This window comes from Sinohyriopsis cumingii, chromosome 13 (genome assembly GCF_028554795.1).
Source record: "Sinohyriopsis cumingii isolate HCF-2022 chromosome 13, ASM2855479v2, whole genome shotgun sequence".
NCBI classification, from domain to species: Eukaryota; Metazoa; Mollusca; class Bivalvia; order Unionida; family Unionidae; genus Sinohyriopsis; species Sinohyriopsis cumingii.
The window spans coordinates 17704125-17731963 of record NC_142973.1 but is presented as its reverse complement, the minus strand read 5'-3'; the positions used below and the strand labels follow the sequence as shown (position 1 = coordinate 17731963).

Sequence of the window (27839 nt, the reverse complement as noted above, 5' to 3'; positions counted from 1 at the left end):
CAGGTGAATTTTAATATATTAGTGTTTTTTTTCCTTCCATCCATCCTTTATCTGCACAGTTAGGGAATATAGATGAGTCTTTATCTTTTATCAGTTTTATTATCCTTGTATATAATATGGGAGACACAGTTATCACTTTGCCTGTTTAATTATCTGTCTGTCCAAAAACAGTTTTGTTTTAGGAGCATAACTTCAAATTGTTTAAGATATTTCTACCAGACCTTGTTCATATGTTAAGCAAATTGCATTGAGGTGTGGTATGATGCTTCAAATTTTCCATATTCAGCATTTTTATGTTACCATGGAAACAAAGTGTAGCAAAAGTAGTATATAAATTTGGGGTGCTGGACCATGGGGTAGTTTTAGTACGAGTTTTACACAAGCAGGATCATATATGCCATCTTTTATTGTTTGCTAATGGATTGATTTTTTTTCAGGTGCATAGTGTGATACTACAGGTAGCATGTGGCAGAAAGGAATCATGGATCTTGCCCCAAATGAGGCCATTCACACTACAGGACCCATATGAAAGCATTTACTATATCGACCTGCTAGAAGAAATTCAGCCACCTGCACTAATTGCATTTGTGAAGTTCCTTTACACAGGGGAACTGCATATGTCTTACAACTTGCTAATGTCCCTGATAAAACTTGCCACCTTTTTTGATCACTCTCCTCTTCTAGAGATTTGCAGAGTTTATCAGTCCATGTTACCTGTTGAGTCAGTAGATGCTAATTCTATCCCTAGAAAAGTGTTTAATGAGAAAGTGAGGTCTTCACTTTCTTTGGATCTAAAACACTCAATTCAGGAGTCAGATAATCCATTTGTTAACTTTGCCACTGAAATTCACAACCCCACAGACATAGTGTCTTATGAAGAGCAGAATACAGATATTCCCCTCGGCGAAGATGGATTTGATGGGTCTGAAAAAAGTGATCTGTCCTGGAACCCTGAAGATGAAGATTACCCATCATTGTCAGCCAGCAGGATGAGAAAATCTCCTGGAACATCCACAGTGTTAAACACAAAAGAAACATCCAGAGTATCAGAATTACTAGGTGGATTATTTATATTCTGCAGCTAATCATGTTACCTTGTTTTAGTAATGAATTAGGTAGTGAATAGTCCAGTACACTGTGCAAACCAGTCTTAATGTTTGGTCAGGTTCATAGTATGATTGACACTTTTATTATCTTTTAATAGTATATACACTGCTTCCCATTTTTTCAAGGAATTACCTCCCACTTTTAGGTATTTTGCTAAACATTACACAGTGTAGTATGGCATCTTTGTTCATTTTTATCTTTAAATAGTTATATTATGAAAATATATTTTTATATCAATACACAACTTTATATCAGTTGACAATTACTTCTTTTAAATCATTATAAACTGAGAGAAAATGTCTTATTTTAGCTCGATGCTGTCTAGTAATATACCTACTGTTCAAAGGTAATACCTAGCAAGAAGGGGAGGTAACTACAATACACAAATAGCGATACTGCAGGTGCATTATTAAAAGTAAAGTTCCTAAACCAGCTCATTTGTAACCCAACCTGTTTTGCAGTCTTGCCAGCTAGTTTGGGTCAATTTCTAATCAAACATTCCTTATATTAATCACCTTTATAAAATGGACAAGATATGGTCCCTACAGTGTCCAGTGTAGGGAAGCTTTTTAATAATAATGCTGAAATTATGAATGTTTTTTATTGTTGCTGCTACCAAAATTCAGACAAAATTAATCAAGAGCATGTGAGTGCAAGGGAGATAATTGTTTATTTGATGGTTTGTCAAGAATCAGAATTGTACAAAATCAGTCTGCCCTTAATCCTTCCACATGTTATGTAGAACTTGTGGTGACTGTTCCACTAGAAGACTGGATGCCTACCAGTTTCAAACAAGTTTCCTCACCTCAAATTTAGTTTTCATAATTTACAAACTTTACTCATGTGGAAAACAAGGTTAAATCCTTTCTGAAATTTGATCTCTTTCGAGAAAAAGTTTGATGTGTCAAGCAGCTGATTCTTCATACAGTCATAATGTCAGGGCTAATTTTGGCAGTTGATGTCTGTACAAAAGGAAGTCGAGTACTGTAGTTTGTATCATATCAAGGCTAATTTTGGCAGTTGATGTCTGTACACAAGGAAGTCAAGTACTGTAGTTTGTATCATATCAAGGTTAATTTTGGCAGTTGATGTCTGTACACAAGGAAGTCAAGTACTGTAGTTTGTATCATATCAAGGCTAATTTTGGCAGTTGATGTCTGTACACAAGGAAGTCAAGTACTGTAGTTTGTATCATATCAAGGCTAATTTTGGCAGTTGATGTCTGTACACAAGGAAGTCAAGTACTGTAGTTTGTATCATATCAAGGTTAATTTTGGCAGTTGATGTCTGTACACAAGGAAGTCAAGTACTGTTGTTTGTATCATATCAAGGCTAATTTTGGCAGTTGATGTCTGTACACAAGGAAGTCAAGTACTGTAGTTTGTATCATATCAAGGCTAATTTTGGCAGTTGATGTCTGTACACAAGGAAGTCAAGTACTGTAGTTTGTATCATATCAAGGCTAATTTTGGCAGTTGATGTCTGTACACAAGGAAGTCAAGTACTGTAGTTTGTATCATATCAAGGCTAATTTTGGCAGTTGATGTCTGTACACAAGGAAGTCTAGTACTGTAGTTTGTATCATATCAAGGCTAATTTTGGCAGTTGATGTCTGTACACAAGGAAGTCAAGTACTTTAGTTTGTATCATATCAAGGCTAATTTTGGCAGTTGATGTCTGTACACAAGGAAGTCAAGTACTGTAGTTTGTATCATATCAAGGCTAATTTTGGCAGTTGATGTCTGTACACAAGGAAGTCAAGTACTGTAGTTTGTATCATATCAAGGCTAATTTTGGCAGTTGATGTCTGTACACAAGGAAGTCAAGTACTGTAGTTTGTATCATATCAAGGCTAATTTTGGCAGTTGATGTCTGTACACAAGGAAGTCAAGTACTGTAGTTTGTATCATATCAAGGCTAATTTTGGCAGTTGATGTCTGTACACAAGGAACTCAAGTACTGTAGTTTGTATCATATCAAGGCTAATTTTGGCAGTTGATGTCTCTACACAAGGAACTCAAGTACTGTAGTTTGTATCATATCAAGGCTTATTTTGGCAGTTGATGTCTGTACACAAGGAAGTCAAGTACTGTAGTTTGTATCATATCAAGGCTAATTTTGGCAGTTGATGTCTGTACACAAGGAAGTCAAGTACTGTAGTTTGTATCATATCAAGGCTAATTTTGGCAGTTGATGTCTGTACACAAGGAAGTCTAGTACTGTAGTTTGTATCATATCAAGGCTAATTTTGGCAGTTGATGTCTGTACACAAGGAAGTCAAGTACTTTAGTTTGTATCATATCAAGGCTAATTTTGACAGTTGATGTCTGTACACAAGGAAGTCAAGTACTGTTGTTTGTATCATATCAAGGCTAATTTTGGCAGTTGATGTCTGTACACAAGGAAGTCAAGTACTGTAGTTTGTATCATATCAAGGCTAATTTTGGCAGTTGATGTCTGTACACAAGGAAGTCAAGTACTGTAGTTTGTATCATATCAAGGCTTATTTTGGCAGTTGATGTCTGTACACAAGGAAGTCAAGTACTGTAGTTTGTATCATATCAAGGCTAATTTTGGCAGTTGATGTCTGTACACAAGGAAGTCAAGTACTGTAGTTTGTATCATATCAAGGCTAATTTTGGCAGTTGATGTCTGTACACAAGGAAGTCAAGTGCTGTAGTTTGTATCATATCAGGCTAATTTTGGCAGTTGTTGTCTGTATACAAGGAAGTCAAGTACTAGTTTGTATCAAACTTCTACCATGATACAGAGTTATATCTTTGCAAGGACATGTGTAAGTCTCATTTTAATATCAGTATTACATAATTTGTTGCTATTGCATAGCTTACTGTTTTCCAGATGGCAAATACCCTTGAATGATTAGAATTCATCTTTCAGTAGGGGACTGCTCCGGTGGCCTAGTGGTTAGACCATCTGCCTCCGATGTGGGAGGTTGTGGGTTCGATCCTCGGTCGAGTCATACCAAAGACTTATAAAAAAAATAGTGCTAACAGCTGCCTTGCTTGTGCTCAGCATTAAGAGGTTAGTGTTAGGACTGGTTGGCCTAGTGTCAGGATAATGTGACTGGGTGGGACATCATGCTACATGTCTGCGGCATGATGCCCCAGTGCTAGACATCACTATAAACTGCCACACTACAGACATTGTAGCAGTTTGACTGAAAAATTGTTAAAGCTATGTTAAAAATCCAAATCATACACACACACACAAATACACACACACAAACACACACACACACACACACACACACACACTTAATCTTCCAATAGGGTGAATATTTGGAAAGTTCCAACATCTAACCCTTGCCCTTGTGCACTAGCCTTCATTCTTTTTCCATTGCCACCATCATTATGGCAGCTTGAAATTCTATGAAGAAAATTAGAGCGCACACATGGGTGTCAGCATAACAGTTGTAATGTTTGGGAAATATTTTATTATATTTTCTAACTTGGGCGAGTATTTAGTACTCCCTATCCTTGCCAGTTTGATCTGTGGACTCATCTCAATTCTGTTTTATTGTTTTAATACAGAAATGAATAATTGGAATACATATTCAGTTTAATCTGACTTTTGTCACTTTAATGCTGTGGAAAGTGATCACAACCAGTCCTTTGGAACACCTTTCATTCTTTAAGTCAGTTTAGGATTGTATTTTAATTATTATTACTTTATTACCTACCTGGATTTTGTTAATTTTCATCTTCACTGCTCAGAATAAGTGTTATCATAAAATGAAAACAAAGCTTTGCCGACTTTATCGCAATTAAAACATTACTTTGTGTTAGTTTTAATTGTAGAAATTACACAGATCTTGCTGCCTATTACTTTCATAGAAGTTTTTTGACCATTCATACAGCAATGCCTGATGGAGTGTGGGTTAATGTGGGCACCACAAAGCCCCTTGGAATACCCACCCCACCTGCTTTGATGGTACAATTGTAAAAGGACAGCTGATTGTCTTATTTACAGTCTATGGTCAGATGAGGTATGGGACTTCACTGACAAGAGACAAACTTGTGAAAGGTGGAAGAAAGAGCATTCCACTTGTTCCTCACAATTTTTTTGTTTTCTCAGTCACTCAGTTCCTTGGGTCACAGCATAGGACCCTCTTCTTGCTCAGATTTCTTTAGGTCTGGTTTTCTAGTCTGTATTTCCACCATCATTTCTCTTGTTCTTTAGGTTTGGATTTCTACCATCATCTTATTTGGTGGACTAATCAGGACTATTTTATATGGTCACTTTCAGCCTGAAGTGGGATTGTCTGTTTGGTTAGGTCTTCCCACCCTTCAGTATGATTTGAAGTACATCATTCAGTTCAGGAGACAATCTGTGTTCAGTGTCTGTTAAGCAAAGTGGAGAATCTTTTGCGAATAGTCCAGTAGGAAACATGTTAATACTAGTTGCCTCTCGCTGAGTACAGTGGCTGAATTTCTTCTCTTCCTTTTTGAAACGTCAATGCTCCATTTCCTCTATCAAGGATTATTTAACAGTTCTATCCAATACTTTCAAATTTTCGAAAGGCCCAGACTCTAACATGGCTGATCTGATCAAGTATTTCAAGCTGACAAGACTGGCATCTCGTTCATTAATGCTTAGATGGAATCTGTCTTTCTCTCATGGTCTCTAACTTTAACCCCCTGCTAGAAACTTCTGAGTGAAGTTTCTTTCGAGAATCTCACACTCAAGACTGTTTTCTTGCTCTCCTTAGTGTCCACAAAATGAAGGAGTGAGATTCATGCTCTACCCATAGCAACAGGTTGTTTGTTGTTCGGTGGAAAGTATGAGTTAGTTTCTCTTGTTGCCAAGCAGAATTTTTCAGCAAAAATCCAGCTTCCATTGGTTGCTCCACTCCCAGCTGAAATCACCATCTCTTTTGTTTCTAGTCTGCAGATGATCAAGATTAACTTTTATGAACAGTTTGGTGTTTGATTTTTATTTGCCAGTTTCTTAAGGGGCAAGGAAAGGTTGGAAATGTCTTTTCCTCCCCTTTAAGGGGCTCATCTGATATTTTGGCTTGCGGCATTTTGGATGGATTACCATAATTGTCAAAGAAACTTATCAGTCCCTTACCAAGAGGGATTTTTTATCCAGGAAACTTAAAGCCTATGTGGTTTTAACTATTTGTACTTAGGCCCAGCTAATTCATTCATATCTGGAGGATGTAATAAAAGCTGCATCATGGTAAACTTGTATGACCTTCTCCTCCTTCTGCATTTGCTTGTTAGCTTACCAAAATGAAGGCATGTTTTCTTTGGGATGATAATATTAGCACATAAATGACCCATGCAAATACCATTCAACAATAGACTGCTTGTCATTAGGATTCATGGCTCTCAAATGTTTTTTGGGATGAGGAGTCCTGGACTCTTCACTCATGGAAATCAGAAGTATTTTTGAGAGTCCCTTGCATAAACTTGTGAGCTCCTCACTCGCAAAAGGATAGAGATGAAAATGAAAAAGTACTTTATTACATGTATTTTATTACATGTCTGGATTAAATTCTCAGCATCATAAAATCACATTAGACAGAAACTATTTTACAGTCATTGTCCAAAACACTTTATAACATGCTGCACTGACTCATCTGCAAATTAGCTTTTCAAATGAATTTTTAAACAAATCAAAAACAAAAAGCATGTGCTTTCAACCTAAGCTAAAACAACAGTTGCTAAAAATTATTACAAGAAATTCAACAATGCTTCGTAATCAGAATTTAAGTCTGTGCAGATGGGAAGCATTGTGTGCTTTATGTAAAGTGGATTTTAAGATGGAATATTGGGGAAGAAATGATATCACCAGTGTTATGTATATCTATGTTGTGTCTTGAACAAGTCAGGTGGGTTCTGTTGTGATGTGTGAATGTATTGTAAAATTAGTCACATGGAAAATATTGCGACCTAGATTGGGTAGGAAATTATTGCTATGCAGAGCCATAGGTCAGAAACAGCATAGATGGTTGAATAATGGCTTAGGGAAAATCATTCCAGTTAGGGACTGTTGAATAATGGCTATGGGAAAATCATTCCAGTTAGGGACTGTTTAATAATGGTTTATCGAAAATCATTCCAGTTAGGGACACTGTTGAATAATGGTTTATGGAAAACCATTCCATTTAGGGACTGTTGAATAAAGGTTTATGGAAAATCATTCCAATTAGGGACTGTTGAATAATGGTTTATGGAAAATCGTTCCAATTAGGGACTGTTGAATAATGGTTTATGGAAAATCGTTCCAATTAAGGACTGTTGAATAATGGTTTATGGAAAATCTTTCCAATTAGGGACTGTTGAATAGTGGCTTATGAAAAATAATTACATTTAGGGACTGTCGATTATCTTGTTTCTTTTTTCCAGAACATGGAAGCACCATAATGAGATTCACTGAACATATGTCAACAGAAGATACTACAGCAACACCAAAGTAAGCAACAGATGTTTTCACCTATTAAAGCTAGCATCTGTTGGAATTTAAGGGAAAAACTGGGCTATGGTTCAATGTGCACTGAGTCATCAGGGTTCATTTAGTTTATTACATCAGTAAAATCTGAGCACTGCTGGATTCACTGGTAAAGTAGAAATCAGTCCTTTATTCCTCAGTTATTCTGACAGAGTTTGCTACCTGTATAATAGACAGTACCATACCTGTGATGTATAATATTGTCATATTGGTGCTCTCAATTGTGTTAGGCCTCTTCATTTGTGTGTCTGAGAGTTGTTGTTGTTGTGGGGGGTTTAATGCCATTTTTCAGCACACGATAGGCTATATATGGCGGCCAGTATTAATGGTGGAGGAAGAACCCGGGAAAACCCCAGAAAGAACCACCGACCCATGAGAAGCTACTGGCAAGCTCACATACCCACATTGGCTGAATCTTAGACTCAATCTGCCGCAGACAGAGGTGAGATGGCAGTGATCCATAATGAAGAGCGCTTTAGACCACTCGGCCACTCGGGGCCCCGTGTGTCTGAGAGAGAGAGAGAGAGAGGGGAGGGAGGGACTAGTGTTTTACAGAACAAGGACACAGACATCAGACAATTTTGATCAATTTTAAAGCACTAGGATTTTCCATCGGCATAAATTCCATGCATTTTAAGGGAATTGAAAACAAAACAATAATAATACACTGCCATAATATAGTCTCTTCATATTATAATTAAACAGCAGTTTTAGAATCAGTAATAGCTGTTCATACTGACATTCATCTTATTTAAAATGTTTCCAGAATTTTAAAGATAAGTGTGGTCTTTTTTCACATAATTTTTGTGACATCATCTGAACATATTTATATGTTTTGTTATTAGTTCATTGAGCAATATGATATTGTAAATATATGAGAAACTCTTAAGAGGTTTTACACCAATCATTAAACTTGTTTCAGAGGTCTCACACCATTCTTTACCATCATTACCTATTTTGCATTGATAATCCATTTTCAGGAAATTTTCTTTTGCAGGAATAATAATGTTGCAGAGTGTGGAAATGCACAACTCAAATGCAGTCAGTACTGATTAGGGTTTGATGAACGGTCTTTCCTTAGGAAATAAACATTTTGGTTGAAAATGTGTTGGCCCACCCTCCCCCTGGTGGAGCAGCATTCTAGCCAAGCCCTTAGCCCACTGAAGGCAATGAGCTGATCATGCCACCCGTATAGAGGAGAGAAGTGATCATGCTGTATAAGTTCTGAGGAAGTTATCTTCATCTGAGTAAAGTCATTGACCTGTTGCTGGTCATTGTCTGGTGACTGGGCACTGTGTTCTGAGTCACTGGTGTTTAGGTACTGGGCACTAGTCATGAACCCGTTATTGGTATGGGGACAGGGACACTGCTGCTGATCAATCTTGGACAAGGTGTAGGTTTATATGTGTCTAATAATAGAAGAAGATCAGATCAACATTTCCTCTTTTTCTTATGTTCCTTCTTAAAACATATGGGATATGGTGCACCATTCCATGGAAGTAAATCTTTCTTATTTATAGCAATATGGGTGCCTGTGCCTTGGCCTCATGGATGTACTGATGGACCTACATAATCCTTGGCTAATATTAGTATGTGAGAAAGCCTGCCAGTAGCTTCTTGTGGGTCAGTGGTTCTTCCTGGGGTTTTGCAGGGTTCTTCATCCACCAGTTATACTGGCCGCCATACATAGCCTATCTTGTGCTAAAAATGGGCATTAAACCATGCAACAACAAGAACAGCCTACATAATCTGCTTGTGTGGAGTTGAAGAGGAATGAGGTAGTGGTGGCCTTCTCCCCAATGATGAAGGAAGAGCAAAAAGCATTCTTGTTCAACTGGAATTTTATATGATGAGTTGTGGAGCAGGTCCCCTATTCAACAAAGCAGAGAGACATTGAGATGGAAGGTACAACTTCCCTTAAGGGTGGGGCACAGGGTGATAATGTCCTGGTGGTCTGGTTGATTCCAGTGAGTTCAACAAGGAACAGGCTGACAGTTCCTCCTCCCTTTATGTCCCTTATCTCCTCCCATCTGTCAGCTCAGGCAACAGAGAAGGAAGAGATCTGATCTTTTAATAAGGTGGTAAAGGAAAATTACTCCAGATTTGTGTCCTTGGCCTTGAAGGTTCAGAGGACAAGAAAATTTTCTCTGGTTGGTGATACTTTTAGGGGCTGCTTCATACCCTGATATACTTTAATTCCCCCATTTAGCTTTGGTTAGGGAGCTCTCTCTAAAGTTTTGAATGGCCAGAAGTTTGCAAGACACTATGGGTTGTGGTGTTTACACACACACATACCCACCCTGCCCCTACACCACACACACACTGAGACCTCTGGTCTTGACAGCCAGCTACAGAGGGCACTAATCTACCTGGTTCATTAATTCCCCACCACCCAACGCACACACACTTGGATGAAGATGCTGGAGGCATTGGAACCTCAGGTTAGATCACTTATCACCATAGCCTTGTATGCCAGTCTCCTTTTGGCAGTCATTTTCAGTCTTCTGGATAAGGAATCTATGAAGCAGGTTGCCAAAACCTCCAGGCATGCCTGGTCTATGTCCATGGTGCTATCGGATGGGCAGATCCACCTCCACAGTGATGTTGCCCTGAACGCTTCAAAGGTCTTACTGGATCACAGCTAGAACCATCCTATGGTTGCTCCCTTAGAGTCAAGGATGCTTTTTGGAGGTATAATTCTGCCAATGACATCCCAAGATCTGAGGGACCAACAACACCAGTCCCTTGCATCTGTTCCAAGCCTATCAAAACTGGCTAGGAAGTGTTTGTCTTGATTGTCCCTTAACAAGTTATTTAAAGGCATGCAGCCTCAGTCCAGGAAGAAACTTAAATTTAAGTCTCCCTCTTGCTCATCTATAGCTAGATGAGCTGGCTGGAAAAAACCCAGGGGGTGAGTTTGCAAGCAGCCTCCTCTTTAAAGGACCTCTTTCTCTTTTCACTAGTCAAAACTGGTTTGAATAAGGGAAGATGCGCAAGTATGCAGTAGAGAGGGTAGAAACAGACCAGTATCAAGCCTTCTATATCCAGATTTTGCTGGTATCTAGAAAGGCGAAAAGTTTTTACTTATCATCAGTCTTTCCTGCTTTAACATGTTTCTTCAGGAAGAACCATTCAAAATGGAGACTACCACCTGAGCCAGGAATACTATAAGGCATGGCAACTGGGCGATCTTCATTGACCTTCAGGATATTCACATCACAATTTTTCCTCCTCACAGGAAATACCTCTGGTTGGAAGGTTTTCAAATTTCAAGTCCAGCTATGAAGCCTAGCCTCTGCTTCCCGGGCTTTTACAAGAGTAATGGAAGTAGTTGAGGCTGACCTTAGAGCTCTAGAGATTCCCATTCTCCAGTATTTTATGACTGGTTCTTGCACACAAAAGCCTCAAAGAATCTGCAACATCTGCCCAAACTGCTTTTCTTCAGGGAATTACACATTACACTCACCTGTATATGGATTATGCTTTTCTGGCACATTAAAAAATAAATAAGAATAAAACAATAAAAAGTTGTGTTTGTCATTTATATTACCATCTCTTTAATTGCACTTTTCAAATTTTGTTTAGAATATTATAAAATGTAAGACTTCACTGTAAGAATAATTTAAGAGTTAATTTACCCATCACAGATCTACACATTTACTTTCCTAATTTTCTATTTACAGCAACTACATTACCCATTTTGAAGAAAATAGACGGGTTTGTTTAACTTGAAACGTTGCTTCACAGATTGATTATGTTTTTAATTGATTTAGTTAGCGGACCAGTCTGTTCATTTAAAATGAACATGGGCACTAGATATTATGTGAAATTTGCTTCCATGGTTTGACTTTATGAAAATTCTTAGAGCAAATTGGTCTTTTTAAACTTCAGAAAAGAAAAATGACAAATAAACATATCATTGCAGAACTTGTGACTTCATGAATATTCAGCAAAGTTAGTCTTGTAGACTAGTTAAAGTGAGTGCTGAATATAATTTTTCATTATATTTTGTGTTTGTATTCTGGTTCTAATCCATATGGATTTTGTCTATTTTTGCCAAGTGTTTTGACCTGCAAATCCAGGTTAGTAGCAAAAAATAGATGCACATTTTTTATACAATGTACTGTAAGTATGGCATGTAATATATTAACAATGATATCGTAGTTTCAATGAATTAGGGGTACTAATATTAGTACTAGTAATGTACAGATTACACTTTTTATGCTCAGATTATGCTTTTTTGCCACCTGTATTAGCAAAAGTTATGCTTATACCTCTCTAGGTGTTGGCATGTATGCTTGTGTCCTCTCCAGTTTCTCCATTTGGTAAACTGGAGATCACAGAGATCCCTGTCAACTTGGATTTCTCTGGGACCAGGTTTCGATCAGCACTTGTGTTACTGGACCAAATTGAAATGGGTTTTTTATTGAGTCCCATTGCATGTCTGAACTCCACTCCAGTCTGTATATTGATACATCAAATTTGACTTGGGGTGCTGTCTGAAGGGTAGTGATTAAGGTAATGTGGTCCAGGGGAACAGATGCCCTTCATGCAAACAGTTTGGAAACATGAGTGCAGTATTCATAGCCCTGTAGGGATGCATACACCAAATAAGGAGTCATTGTGTGAAGGTTTCCTCCAACATGGTGGTAGCATACCTCATGAGAAAAGCAGGTACACATGCTTGTTCTCTTTGCTCACTGTGCATCCTCAGAGGGGATTACCATATAGATTTGCCATATTATGGCCAAGAAAAATAATCTGACTGACCATCTGTCAATAACAGGCAAGACAGAACTCACATAGTCCCTGCAGCATCTGTAGCGAAGTCCCTGTTCAGACCCTTAGTGGACTTTTTTTGCTATGTGATTGAACAACAAGCTCTCCTTTTGTGTCTTCTCATTACTGTATATCAGAGGACTTGGATATTTGATGCCTTCAGACTAGGGTGTGTTTGTCTGTTCGCTTACTCCTTCCCAGCCTTGAGAATGATTCCGCAGGTGGTCCATAAAGTCAGGACTCGGGCTGCTAAGCTCATTCTAATGGCTCCTGTGATCATGGTTCATTTATTTGATCTACTTGACCTGTTGGTAGACCTACACAGGAATTACCAGAAAGGAGGGACCTGATGTTATAGCACAGCAAGTCTCTTCTTCACAGCAACCCATGGATTCCCCACCTTCACAAATGACTTATCTCAAGAGATCAATTGGCCAGGATAAGTTTCTGAGCAACGTTGCCAGATGCATCATCCAGTTTAAGAGTTGGTCTGTGTAAAAAGTCAATGACACAGAGTGGAAAATCTTATGGGAATGGTGCAATAGAAAGTGCATTGATCCAAACTGGCCCTTTCTAACTGCAGAGGTGGTCTTTCATCTCTTCCTGTTTGAAGAGAGGGAATGCTTGGTCTCTACAATTAAGGACTATAGGGCAGACCTGTCTGACATGTACTACAAGGGTCGTGCCACTGATTCCCATCTCTTCGATCCTATCAAGTATTATGCACTGCAGAGACCTGTATTATGCTCACTGAAACTAAGGTTGAATATCCCATGTTGTGTTTTATGGGCTTTATCAACTCCCCCATATAAATTATTGGGGCAGCTTTTTCGCGAACTTACCCTTTAAACTATCTTCTTGCTTTCCTTGTTGTTTGCAAGGAGAAAGAATGGGCCCTCATGTCTGTCTATACAAAAGAATTATTTATGGTTTAGTGGTAATTACAAATCTGTTTCTTTCCTTTGTGAACCTGAGTTTTCTGGATAAGAACCAGCTGTCTTTGGTAGCTGCACCTCCCTTTATGAGCCCCAATCTCAGTTAAGGGCTCTGCTGATATTTCATCCACCATTTGTAGTTGCATTGTCCTCACTATCAGGAGAGCTTATCAGCCCCTTACAGAGAGGGACCTTTCCTTCATCAGAATTTTAGCCCATGAACTACTGCATCATGTGCCTGTATAAATCATTCTACACTGGAGGATCTTATGAGAACCATTATTTGTGGTTACATACTATTTTCTCCTTTTTCTGCCCTTGACCTTTGTTGTACCAGAGTGAAGGCATATTTTTCTTTTGGGCACAATAGTTGCAGTACAAAAAGTGGTCCTATCTATTGCCAGCTTACAGTATTGGACACACCTACTGTTAGGATGAGTATATAATTATTAAACCAGTTTATTTGAGGCCATCAGCCTTCTGTCACACTGGTCAGTTCAGGAAGGTAGAAGTGACATGCACTGTATTACTGCTATTGAAATAAAGTTTATTGGGGTTGGGGTGGAATAAAACTAATTTTAATGATGTAATACGTACCTGTAATTATTGCAAGATTCCCTCCTCCCACCCTGCTCTGAATTCCCAGGTAGTCTTGGTCCAGGTAAAGGAAGATGGCTACTGTACGTGGGCCTATAACCTGGGGGTCAGACTGCATATGTGTTCTTTCTGGTTAAAATGTTTTGGAGCATTTCATTTGATGGAAGGATTTAATTTTCTGTTTTGGATGAGCATAATTATGTTCCTAAAAGGTAAGCAAGGCAATAGTGACATGTAAGCCTTACATAATTAAAATTAGTTTTACCTCCCCCAACCCCCCAATTCATTTTCAGTTCCAGCTATAAATCCACTTTCATCAAGTTTCCTGCACCCAATTTGTTTTTATCAAATTCATAATTTCATTATACTTGTGGTAAAGCATTTGCCTATTGAATCTGGATAGATCAAAGGTCAAGGTCTTTGGACATGAAATTACAAGATTATGTTAATTTTACTTCTTTTTTTATAATAGTCAGTCTGGGGGATTGACCATTCTTCTGATTGCTGTTTAGAAAATTTACTTGGTCAGTTGAAAATTAATACATGAAATATTAGAATATACATTTTCACCACAATTCAATACAGATTTACAACAATAAAGTAGCTGTTAACTGTGTAATTTTTATTTGTCTTTACAGAAGGAAAAAAGCAGCATATAGTGGGACACACACACAACCAATATTAGAAACAGCCATTAATAAGACAAGGAATAAAATCATGAGAATGAGAAAAGCAAAGCACGATGCTCCATACAGTACAGTGTGTGATACATTTGTAACAGGAGAAATGCATTTTTCCATTTTTACCCTGGAAGACGAGAGGAGACTAGTAGAATGGTGTATTCATTCCACAAAAATTGGCTATTCCATTCCGGTTTCAGTAATGCAAGAGTCCATCAAGGAAGTTTTGGATGCAGCAGGAAGACAGACAAAATTTAAAAACAATATTCCAGGACATGATTGGTGTTGGAAATTTTACAGGAGACATGACAAAGAAATTGGTAGGAAAGATTTAGCTTCACCCCAAGAAGGAAAATTGAGTAAAAGTGAAAGGGTTGAAATATGGTCATCAAAATTTATAGAATTCTTGAAAAGCATTGAAGTAGAGGAGAAAGCAGAGCTTTTAAGTGATCCAGCTCGCAGGTTTACCATCACCCAACGAGGATTTGCTATAAACCCAGAATCAGGGGACATATTCAAAGTGAAAGACCCCAAAAATCTTTTTTTGAACCCCAGTACTCGTGAAACTCAGGTTACAGTGGTAGGATGTGTGAATGGAACAGGTCATTTTCTTCCACCACTGATAGTCTATCCTGGTGTCCTTTTTCTCTATGACCCACTTTTAGGGTTCCAAGAAGCCAAAATGGGAAGCACAGAAGATGGATGGTTGGATAGTAAAATTTTCTCTACATGGCTACAGGATACATTTATCCCAAAGGTCAAGAATGACAGAGTTAAGCTTCCAATACTGTTGTTTGTTGATGGATGTAATACCCCAATCCCTTTGAAAATTTATGAACTTTGCAAACGGGAAGGAATTATTCTATATTGTATAAAAATATTTTCCATTCTGATTCAGCAACCACTAGATTTGTGCCTGTTTTCTCCACTTAAGTCTTCTTGGTCAAAAGTGGTCAGAAAATTTGGAGAACAAAACCAGGGAGAAAAAGTTACAAAAGTCAATTTTGCACAGGTGTTCAAGAAATTCTGGGATCTTCAGATGACGAAATCAAACATAATTGAAGCTTTTAAAGAGAGTGGACTTTATCCTGATAAGAAAACCAAGCATTTGTTAGGATTTTAAAGAGAGTGGACTTTACCCTGATAAGAAAGCCAAGCATTTGTATGGCTTTTAAACAGAGTGAACTTTACCCTGATAAGAAAGCCAAGTATTTGTTAGGCTTTTAAAGAGAGTGGACTTTACCCTGATAAGAAAGCCAAGCATTTGTTAGGCTTTTAAAGAGAGTGGACTTTACCTTGATAAGAAAGCCAAGCATCTGTTAGGCTTTTAAAGAGAGTGGACTTTACCCTGATAAGAAAGCCAAGCATTTATTAGGCTGAGTGGACTTTACCCTGATAAGAAAGCTAAGCATTTGTTAGGCTTTCAAAGAGAGTGGACTTTACCCTAATAAGAAAGCCAAGCATTTGTTAGGCTTTTAAAGAGAGTGGACTTTACCCTGATAAGAAAGCCAAGCATTTGTTAGGCTTTTAAGGAGAGTGGACTTTACCCTGATAAGAAAGCCAAGCATTTGTTAGGCTTTTAAAGAGAGTGGACTTTACCCTGATAAGAAAGCCAGGCATTTGTTAGGCTCAGAAGCTGAATCAGCAGTACATTCAGTTTTATCAAACAAACAGCGTAAATGTCAAAACATCACAAAATTGTAAAACTCTGGAATAAGTAATGCATACTCTCATTTTCAGTCTATATTAATCATAATTCATCCATTAAAAAATCTCTGGAGTCCATATTTCTGAAACAATTTGAACCTCACTTGGAATATGGGTTGATATCATCATAATCTCAGATGAGTTCCAATATAATTGAGATTAATGAATGGTCTTGCATCTGATTAACTAACCTTGTTACCACTTTGGAGTCATATTTCTGATCCAGTTTTGATCCATCTTTATGTATGTATGCTTAAATCTTTAAAATCCCAGGTGAGATAGCAGATATTAATGCTGTAATTTACCACGTGATTGGCTAAGCTTGTTATCGCTCTGGAGGCCAGGTTTCTAATCTGATTTTGATCAAACTTGATGTACATATCCTTATATCATAACTATCTGAGTTCTATAGTTAGAGAGATCCATGCATACTAATAATGCAATCTTGCATTTGATTAGCTCAGGTGGTTGCCGCTTTGGAAACCATATTTCTAATCAGATTTGGGTTACCTTGAAATATGGGATAAAATCATCTGGATCTTAGACAGGTGTGTGAGATCCTTGCACATTAATCTTGCTTAGTGTGTTACCATGGAAGCCATTGAGGCCCAATTTTGATTCAGCTTGGAATATTTGTTTATATCATTGAGATCTTGGAACATTTTGAAAACAAGATCCACTCATGTTAATGAGGTGATCTCACATCTGATTGTTTGCATTTCCTGCCACTTGAATGTGTATTCTGACCCAATCTTAATCAGACTTGGTAAAAAGGCAGATATTGCGAAGATGTTGGATTGTTAACTCTACTATTCCTGCACCAAAATAGTTTATGGGATGTTCTGTTGTCTGTCTTTTATCCTAAATTTCTTGATGGATCATCATGAGACTTGACACTCACATTCATTCCAGGGTATAGTTAGTCATAAGTAAAAATGCAGGTGCTCTGGCATCTATTATTGCTGCCACAGTGGCCAGCCATCTTGAAAATCGTTATTGCTGCTCCATCTGGTCACATCAGGATATTAAGTCTTTTACTGAAAGGCTTCATCTGTTTTTTAATTTAACCCTGTACTACATGATGACACCTTTGACACAAAACCTTTATGATGATACTTACTGATGCCATTCATGACAGATACCCAGTACTACCAAGGTAAAGACTTGGTATGCGTAACTGTCACTTATATGGCTGAATATAGAAAATAAATAAGAAGTAAATCAATATTTTATTTGCAGGATTAAGGCAATTGCACAGGTCAATCTATACTCATCGATTGTATGTAATGGTGTTTCTGTCATTTGTGAACATGTGCTCTGTATCTTGCAGTTGCAACATGTAGTCATTTCAAATTTTGAATAGTACACTTGAAAGATTTTTGATAATATACATGGGAATATGCGATTCTTTGAACAAGCCTTGTTTATTGTTGTCAAGGTTTCACCAAAAATGAGGTATATTAGAGCAAAATTAAAATTTTGGAATGATCCTATGTGTAGAAAAAAAGTTACTACTATGTGTTCATATCTGCAATTTCAGCAAAAACTATGAACAAATATCACCATTTTCTCAGAATAAAGAATTTTGATATTAAAAAACAAAAATTGAAATTTTTCTGTTTTTAGAAACAAGAAAAAAAAAACATTAGTTACATGGCATGGTAAAATTTGCTTGTCTCCACTAATTGATAGAGAATGTTTATCAAGTTAAAGTTTAGGATTTGCTATTAGAGGCATGTGTTTTCAATACTTTTAAATCTTTATTTGATTCACTTATTATTTTTTTACTCATTATAGTTCATAGTTTGTTCAATTTCACAAGAAACTTAATGCATGTTAGCGAGTCCCTCAATCACAAATAAAGCAATTCACATTAAGAAAACTATTAAAATTATTAAATATAATAAATATCTCAATATTGGTTTTGTGCTCAGCTGCCACCCCATCCACCATATTTTCATTGATCTGCTAGAACCTTTGTTTTTAATCAGTAGCAGATTGATTTACAGTCCCCAAGAAGACATTTCAAGTTGCATGGTAATGAGAGGGTAGTATGGTGGGTTTTATGATTTTGAAAATTTTACAAACTTTTTCTAGTATAGAAGTTCACAGAAGGATAAAACTAACAAGAATGTTCATAGTACTTGGATATTTAAAGATAGTGTGAGGTATATACAACACATTATCGTTTCTCTTTCATGATTTTGCTTAACAATGTGTCTATTATCAGACTTATAGAATACAGTACATACAGTATAAAAAAGTATAGAGTACCGGTATATAATATGATACAAGTAATCTTAAACAGTCCAATTAGGAAAGCTTGAGAATTGAAAAAGACACTTGAGTTGTTTTTGCATAACATAATTTGTTTAGGAAATCTACATTTTAGTGAAAGAGGAAAAATTAAAGCAATGATTTTCTATCCATCACAGATGCTTAAGGGCACATGCTATCATGGTAGCCATTTAAATAGTTTTAATAGTCTGAGGCAAATAAAATAATTTATACTCATTATCAGGCTTTATTTTATAAAGTTATTTTTGGTGATTATTTCAAGATATTCAAGCTTCACTTGACAGAAATTCCTATAATTTTTACCTTTGCAAGACAGACAGTATTGAAACATAATATTTTTATACAATATTTTAGATTTAGTTAAATACATGTACTTGTTTAAAGACATCCAGTCGTGTGCTTTTTTGTGTTGTTCGTTTCAATAATGTGATAAGTAAAAAAAAGTAGCAATACAATTATTAATTGTTATATTAGTTGAATATGGTGAACACTTTTGTTGGCTGTCATGATATCAGAGACCTACATTCCCATTACAGGTGCCTTTGAATGTCAGCAGTCAGACTTCCACTTGCTGTTCATCTTGATGGAAAATTATTTAATTATGTTTTTTCCATGTGTCAGTAATGATATTTATTCCATGTGTCACTAATGATGTTTATTCCATGTGTCAGTAATGATGTTTATTCCCTGTGTCAGTAATAATGTTTATTCTATGTGTCAGTAATGATGTTTATTCCATGTGATAGTAATGATGTTTATTCCATGTGTCAATAATGATGTTTATTCCATGTGTCAGTAATGATGTTTATTCCATGTGTCAGTAATGATGTTTATTCCATGTATCAGTAATAATGTTTATTCTATGTGTCAGTAATGGTGTTTATTGCATGTGGCAGTAATAATGTTTATTCCATGTGTCACTAATGATATTTATTCCATGTGTCAGTAATGATGTTTATTCCATGTGTTAGTAATGATGTTTATTCCATGTGTCAGTAATAATGTTTATTCTATGTGTCAGTAATGATGTTTATTCCATGTGTTAGTAATGATGTTTATTCCATGTGTCAGTAATGATGTTTATTCCATGTATCAGTAATAATGTTTATTCTATGTGTCAGTAATGGTGTTTATTGCATGTGGCAGTAATAATGTTTATTCCATGTGTCAGTAATGATATTTATTCCATGTGTCAGTAATGATATTTATTCCATGTATCAGTAATAATGTTTATTCCATGTGTCAGTAATGATGATATTCATCCTCTTTATTATTTTTTAATAATGAAATGTTGAATGATTCCCAACAAGCAAAACATCAAATACACCAGATTAATCATATGATAACTATATGTGTTAATTTTGTACTTAATCCACAAAATGACCTCATGAAACGAAAGATGAACATGCAGTCTTTGTTCCTTTCATTACTTCTGTGTAGTGTGATCCAGACATTGAGATATTTCATGGTTTATGAAAACTATTTGTAAAATTAAATCATCATACAGCAGTTCGTAATAATCCTTCAAGATCTTGCATCTTTGGCACTGAGTACTCAAGCAAGATATAAATAAAGGGATGCACCTACCCTATAAATTGAAACTTCGATCCGATCTTGAAATGCAGATGTTTATTCAAGCAACTGATACAAGTAAAGGTCTTTCATTCTTTCAGCAACTGTATTTATTTATTTTTTTAATACCAAAGTCAAAATAGTACGTAATTATTTTCTGATTATGTTCTCCAACACAACATAACTTTTAACCATATGATTCCAAACAAATTACACAGATTTCCTATATTCTTTGCACCTTCTAGAATTATTAATACACAGTTCAATCACATTCCCATAACATACTGTATTTTTACAAGGTTTTACTTAGATTTCTTTAAATTTCCCAATTTTTACACTTAGATGCTCTGTTAATAAATAGTATAAATGATAGGACTTTTAGAACTGGGTTGTACTGCTTTCTGACTGGACTTATAGAACTTTGTACTGTTTTCTGACATCTTAAGTTCATATGAATTTCATGATTTACACTTTTTTTTTAAAATTGCTACAAGATAGCAAGGTTGTTAAAAACTGCAATCAGAAAGATCTAAGGAAATAGCATACTTTATAGTGTGTTGGGTTAAGTAGCAAATTTCTTTTGTAGAGTTGATGGCTTGATGGACCATTTTTCTAATTGGTACAGGTCACATGCATTTATTTTCATGTGTTTATTGCTAGGGAGAGGACATATTGCTTTACCTGATGCCCAAGTCCATCTCTGTCAATTTTGGATAAATAAAGCTTTTTAAAATACTGAAAAGTAACATATTACTGTTATGTGTGTTTTGGAGATAGGTTTTTATGCATATAACAAGATTTGTAGATATTATGAATAGATGAAGAAATAAATAAAAGAAAGAATAAAAAAAGCAAAATCTGAAAATAGTGGATAGATAAATACACATAACAGTAGAAAATCCTGAGATGACACTTTGTATGTCTTGAATGTTTTTTCTTCTTTTGCACATATATATGATCTTGCTTTTGTGCAGAAAGATTAGAAGGTCCATATGTGCTCATTGTATTTTTATTATTCAGATGGTAATCAGCCATACATGGCATTATGTTCCTGCCAGTTGCTTTTTGCAGCACAAAATCTGTGCAGTTGTGTATTGGATACAGTGTTATGACTATGGTCTTATACTAAGCAACATAAAGACGTGAAGCCAACAAATTTATTAAAATTAACAAATAATATATCTCGTTAAGTCACAATGTGAAAATTTAAGAGGAACTTAAAGTATTGTGAATTAAAACCTAAATAATACCCAATAAGAATTAAATCATGAATACTCCCTAATATTCTATCAAAAGTCCAAAAGATTAGAATGTTCTGATTGAATTCCAATATTGAATGTGCTGATGTACCAATAGTCTTGATGTATCACAATGATATAATCCAGAATGTCTTTGAATGAATTCATAATAATCCCAAAGCAGTGTTTTAGTCTGAAAAGTAATGAACACTTTGTAATTTGAGTGAATAATTTAAATAAAGGATTCCTCTCAAATTATATCTGAACACAACAGTAAATGATTCCACAGACTGAACTTAAAACAGGATTGACTAATTGTTTGAAATGAAAACTTCTGGATCTCATAACTTGTATTAGTCATACAATTTTTTTAGATGACATGTCAGTCAGGTTAATTGCACTTGTGGTATGACCCTGCATCATCGATCCACATTGCTATTTTAATTTTTATTCCCTCAAAACCTGCTTGGTCAGTTTCAGTCAAACTTGGTAGGCGTGCTCTTCAGGGCATAATCTCCATAAAAAAAACTTATAAAACCCCTAAAGAAACCACCAAAAAATCAGCAGTTTAGCTTGCTTTGCAAAGTATTGTCCAACCTATTTTCATTTTGTTTCCAGAAAAGCTGAGTCGGTTTTTATTCAACTTGGTAGAACCAATTTCAAGTGTGGTCTCCATAGGCAACCAGGTAGAAAACAACTAGTTATTGACTTCTACTTAAGTTTTCTCTCTCTAGCTTGGCTCTGTTAACTTTGATTATATCTTTGAATGTTTCTTTGGATATGATTTACCTTAATTGAGTTAGGGTTTATTCTAATGGCAACATTGTGGTTTTCAAAGCAACCAAGTTTAAACCTGAAATTTCTATTCATTATACAATCGAGTATGACCATTGTTAATAATATATAATAAACTATCATAGAACAACTTTCTCTCCAAAACTATTTTATCATTTGTGGCCAACTGTTATAGAGTCCTAGCATCAACACCTTTCAATTCATATAAAAGACACCGCCATACACATTCATACAAAAGATGCCACTTTTCACATTCATACAGTGTTGGGGGCATTAATAGGGACTTTGTTATTTATTTCTTGGGCTAATGGGCACACAGAGTTTGGCCTCTGGTAGACTTTAGGACTTATGGGGAATATTAACATCTTAGAATTATTCACTGTAGCAACAGCTGTTTTATTTGGGGACAACTTGGAAACGAAAGACTTCTCTTCCATGTTGACAATGAAGCAATTTTATGTATATTGAACTAGAAAACTTAAAAGTTGCCAGCAGTGACGTCATTAGACGATTAGTCTTCCTGACCCTCAAGCATAACATAATAATCAATGCTGAACATTTCCATGGTTTCCAAAATTCTACAGCCGATGATATTTCTCATTTACATTGGAGTCGACTCAGGCAGTTATTAATGCCAAAAGCTGTCAAAACTCCTACAAAGATTCCAGACCAGGCTTGGCAAATCTTAACTTATAAGCTTCTTCTCTGTTTCGTGTCAAATGTACAGAACCTACCAGACTGCTCATGCATGTTTCAGCTTCCTACATCCCAGTTATGCATTTAAGTAAACATCTCAGTCCAGACAGATCACTTAGCTAACTTTATAGCATACCTTTCTCACAGTTTGCACTCACAAGAGTGTTATTGCTTACCAATATAAGGTAAATTCATGGGTAAATTCATGGGCTGAAAACAAAAAAGTAGAAAAATATTAGAGGGACTGAAATGTAGGGACAAATGGAAAGATGTTCGTGTCACTATAAAGCTTGACCTCTTAACCAGGAGTGTTTTTACCTTGACCAGTGTCTGCTGCACAAGATACGAGTCAAAACTATTATCTGTAGATTTTTGTTTGGCCTTTTTTTGCTTTGAAGAATAATTGAAATTACATTGCTGTCTCTGGTTACCATATAGTTAAAAGTCATGGGTGTGAATTCCAGTTTCTTACGAACATTCAAAGTCCTAAAAATCCACATCATGGTCTTGTTTATTTTTATTGTGCTTGTCGTCATCTAATTATTTCTCCAGTTTGTTGTCATATTTGTTTAATGTAACATTGATGTTCTACTTCAATGACTTGGTTACAAAAAAGGCATCATTTCTTTCCTGTGCAAATGTGAAAGTTTTGGTTTTTCATTCTAACTTGCTGTCCACAAGTAGAACACACTATCAATACTTCACAAGCACTTTTCTGTTATTGAACTTGTTTCATACAGTATTGTTCGTAACAAGTGGGACTGACAAAAGTTCCTTTGCAAATTGTACATGAGTTCTTTTTGTCCTGGAATGCACACCCACAATATCTCTTTCTAGAATGAATATGATGTTCCTAATTGCTAAATCCTGCTTTGTTGTTGGGATATCTCCTATAATTTAATTTAATCGTTTCCATTCTGCTCTATTGTTCTTATCAACATAAGTTCAACTTGCGATGATGGCATGCACTAAATTTGTCATGATCATTATGAGTTTTTACATTTGGTACTGCAAAGTTCCTACACCAAGAAAAAAATATTTGTGTGGTCCACTGCCTCTTGAATGTAAAACATCTTTCATCTAAAGAGTGGCTTTTCCATCATTGATGTTAAACTCATTTGTCATTGAACATGTTGAATTTTTTTAATGTTTTAGAAAGACTTTAATATAGCCTGTGTGCTAAATTCAATCCAGACAGGAGACTCCAAACTATCATTTTTGATAGGTAGTCTCAAAGGATTGTCATAATTATCTCAGCATTGTATTTCCAATTTTCTAATGATTCCCATAAATCTGTAATGAAACCTGGTGCTTTTCACCTGGAAGTTTCTTGATAACAGTTAATATGAAGACCAGTCAATAATCAGGTTTGAATGGAAATGGACTGGTTACGTGAAATTAGTATTATATTTTAAAACAACAACTTATATTTAATTTGAGTAAATATGCATACATGACCTGAATGATTTGAGATTACTGCGAAATGGATCCGATGACAGTTTGCCTCGCTTGCGGACATGATTATGCCTGTGATGAGTTCCTGCTGGATACCAAGCAAAGGATTTTCCCCACAGCAATCACCACTTACATGTACTAGCATTGTGTGATCTTAAAACAAATCTTGGCAGAAATTGTGTATTCGCAGGAATGACTTGTAGTTTCTCTCGCACAAATAGTGGCTCAGTGGCTTTGCTGTTTGTTCACATGCAGCAACTTAATTTTCCACCCCAGATGGTAGCTTGTTGGTTGCGAATGAATGTCATTCTGGTCAGAGAGAGTAAATACATCAATGGACCATACTGGGTCAGTAGCAAGACATTTTCAGCCTTCTAACTCTCTGTGCTTAGATACCGAATGAAATTGTTTTGGAGTCCGAGTGGTTGTGAATTACGTGAATGGATTTTAAGCAGCATGAAGTTTTATTATGCAAAGGAGATATGACAGACCAAAACCTCATAACCTATTTGCAAGATCATTTGCAATTCATTAACAATTCTTGCGCATACTGGTGCCCGAATAATCGCTTCGCATATGTACCGGTACGTTGTTCCACAAAAGCTTGAACACGATGTATGCTTACAGGTACATGACAAATCCGCACGTTTTGTTAACAATGCAGCATTGTCTTTAAGAAATTATTTGCATGGAGCCACCTCTAGGAATCCACGTCTATAATTGTTGAATCTTTATAAGTTAACGACTCAGCTTCCTTGTAACATCCATGACAGTCAGCTAATGTTTATATGTATGCTCATGTTCATCCAGAAGAAACAAAAGATCAGCCTAGTGAACTTCTTTGGGGGTTCTCACATCAAAACCACCCAGAGGAAGTTTGCCTCTTGCACTGGTAGGTAAATCTGCCACAATGCTTGCTTGGCAAGCCACTCTCGAACGACTGTGAGCAACTTTTTCCACACTGGCTAACTCTTCAATAGCTGCTTCATCCTTCCAATAACCACGCGGACTGTAGTATGTCATGGAGAATTTCTTATCCATGTTTATTATATTAGTTTTACCTCCAAAAAGTGGACTTTGACTAACAAGTGCAATAATGCCATCTTTAACAATCCGTCTGGCTATTCTTCCTCTGATGGTTGGTTCCATAGTCACATTCAATCTATGAATGATATCTATGTTGGGTGCATTGATGAGCATAGTTATTATATGATGCTTCATAAAAAAGATCATTTTGGTAACTTGCAGTATCGACGTGGTTTACATGTTCTTTTTCTGGGCGCTGGTTGGTTATTGCAGTCATTTCATGTATCCATCCATATTCCAGGCCCACATTAGTTGTATCCAGGGATATATGTTTCATCAGGATATTTACTCCATGATTCCCCAGGTAGCTTTGTAAACGCAGCCGAGATATCACTGCTGAACTTTTTTGAAACCTGGAGCAGGTTCTCAGGAACATAGACTTTTTTGCTCCACATCGATGCAAGATCCAGCGATTGTGGATCTACCATTGCACATTCTAACCCTAGTTGGATTTGCGGCACGTATTTTTGGGCAGCATTGCACTCACTATAAAAGCATGGTTGAGTTATATGAAATTGACTTTCAACATGACATCGCAAAAGAGAAAGAAAAAAAAAAGATTTCACCATCATCTGCTTCTCTGCGCGGGCAAAGCCTTGACCACCCAAGCATGGTGACATGTTTCTAAACTCAATTTGCATGCTGATCATTGGCCAGGTCAGAACAGGGACAACTCAATTGTTATTTAATCTGATCATGCAATGGTTAATGTGGGATTGGTTGCATCATCTGCGGATGGTTTAGTGTGTTGTGATGTACTTAAAGATGTCACAGAAGTGCTTGTGTTATCAAAGACATTTTCGTCGTCCACATTGATTTCTTTTCCACGATTGATGAAGTCCCCACCTTTGACTACCTTGACCCGTGTCTGAATAATCTTGTATGAAGATGTGATGTTAGATTGGGAAGACAACCCCTTGAGAATAAATACATGTGATCTGTGATACTCAATGGTATGCACGTTTTCAAAGTCATTTGGAACAACTGTAAGATGTTTATGATATTTCATGGCATTGACGCGCACGGTCTTGCAAACATTGATTGGACTTGGTGTGCGAAGGTCACTTTGGACCAGTATGTTTGTGATTTGAGTGGAGCACCGCATTCATTTCGCGCTGCTTTGGACACGAACATGTAAAGCAATTTAACAACTATGATTAATATATTCAATGCCAAAAATATGTCAGTAGTATCATAGCTGAATATGAGGACAGACACAGCAGGGCTGCCTGCGATCAGCTGGAAATTATCTGTGACTATATATGTGTGTGTGTGTGTGTGTGTGTTCGCGAAAGTGTCAAAGCTAAGTTTCAGGTGCAGCAATCTGCAAGGATATACATAACAGCAGGTTTCGAGCAAATGTTTGCACCACTGATCAAACCAACAAAAGAGACTGTAACCGTGACAGAAGCTTTAACAATTTTTCAGTCATATGGCTACAATGTCTGCAATGTTGCAGTTTGTTGTGATGTCTAGCACTGGGGCATCATGCCTCAGACATACAGCATCATATCCCACCCAATCACATTATCCTGACACCAGGCTGATCAGTCCTAACGCCAGCCTCTTAATGCCGAGCACCAAGTGAGGTAGCTGCTAGTACCATTTTATAAGTCTTTGGTATGACTCGGTCGGAATTCAAACCCACAATCTGCCACATCCTATGTGGATGCTCTAACCACTTAGGCCACCGGAGTGATCCATACATACAAATCATGCCCAGTATATATTACGTCAACTTATTCAGACTACTTTCCTGGACCCACAACCCTTGGATATGCCTATAAGACCTGATATTGGTGGCACCCCTCTGATGTCTTATGCCAATGATAATAGAGTAACCTTGGATTTATGCAGCATTGAGGACACCTTCTTAGAGCCTCCTTCTCGCTTTCGTGTGCAATGCCTCTTATTCAGATATTTAGGCTTTGCAGAGATGTCTGTAAAGTTAGTTTGCAAGCCAAACACACGGTCATGTTATTCCGGAAGGGCAACGATAATGATTAAATTTGGCATGCTGATAATGTTGATGATGACTACAACGTTGTGTTGATAAAATTGACATTGTGGACACCCATACTAGCCCCTTCAATAGCTGCAGAGGCATGTCAACACCATTAATTCTCATGCTTACCCAGACTTGCATAAAAGCACTGTTCAGCAGCTTTCATGGCAAATAACTACCAACAAGGTATTAATGGACCAAGATATGTGTTTGTGGCATTTTAAAATATGGCTTGTGTAAATGGTGGACAGCTCAATAGTAACATGATATTTGACCAGTTAGGAGTATCTGAAGAAATCTTGCTTGACTTCACAAAGAATCATGTTGCACATGCATATCACAGGCTGTGGTCGTACATACATCAGCACCTCGTTTTACACAGGTCTGCAGATTCTTTGAAAATAATTTGCTA

The 27839-nt window shown here is 36.7% G+C and overlaps 1 protein-coding gene across 2 annotated transcripts in view; it reads left to right on the top strand.

Annotated features, from left to right (window-relative positions):
• LOC149784998 (uncharacterized) overlaps positions 1-19927 on the top strand; it is a 36150-nt gene extending 16223 nt beyond the window's left edge. For both annotated transcript variants that reach the window (XM_089978694.1, XM_089978695.1), the window contains exons 3-5: positions 438-1059; positions 7482-7548; positions 14534-19927. In XM_089978694.1, coding sequence (XP_089834820.1) covers positions 438-1059; positions 7482-7548; positions 14534-15698 — 1854 coding nt within the window. In that variant the 3' untranslated portion in view covers positions 15699-19927. The remainder of the gene's footprint in view (positions 1-437; positions 1060-7481; positions 7549-14533) is intronic.
• Positions 19928-27839: the final 7912 nt, after the last annotated feature.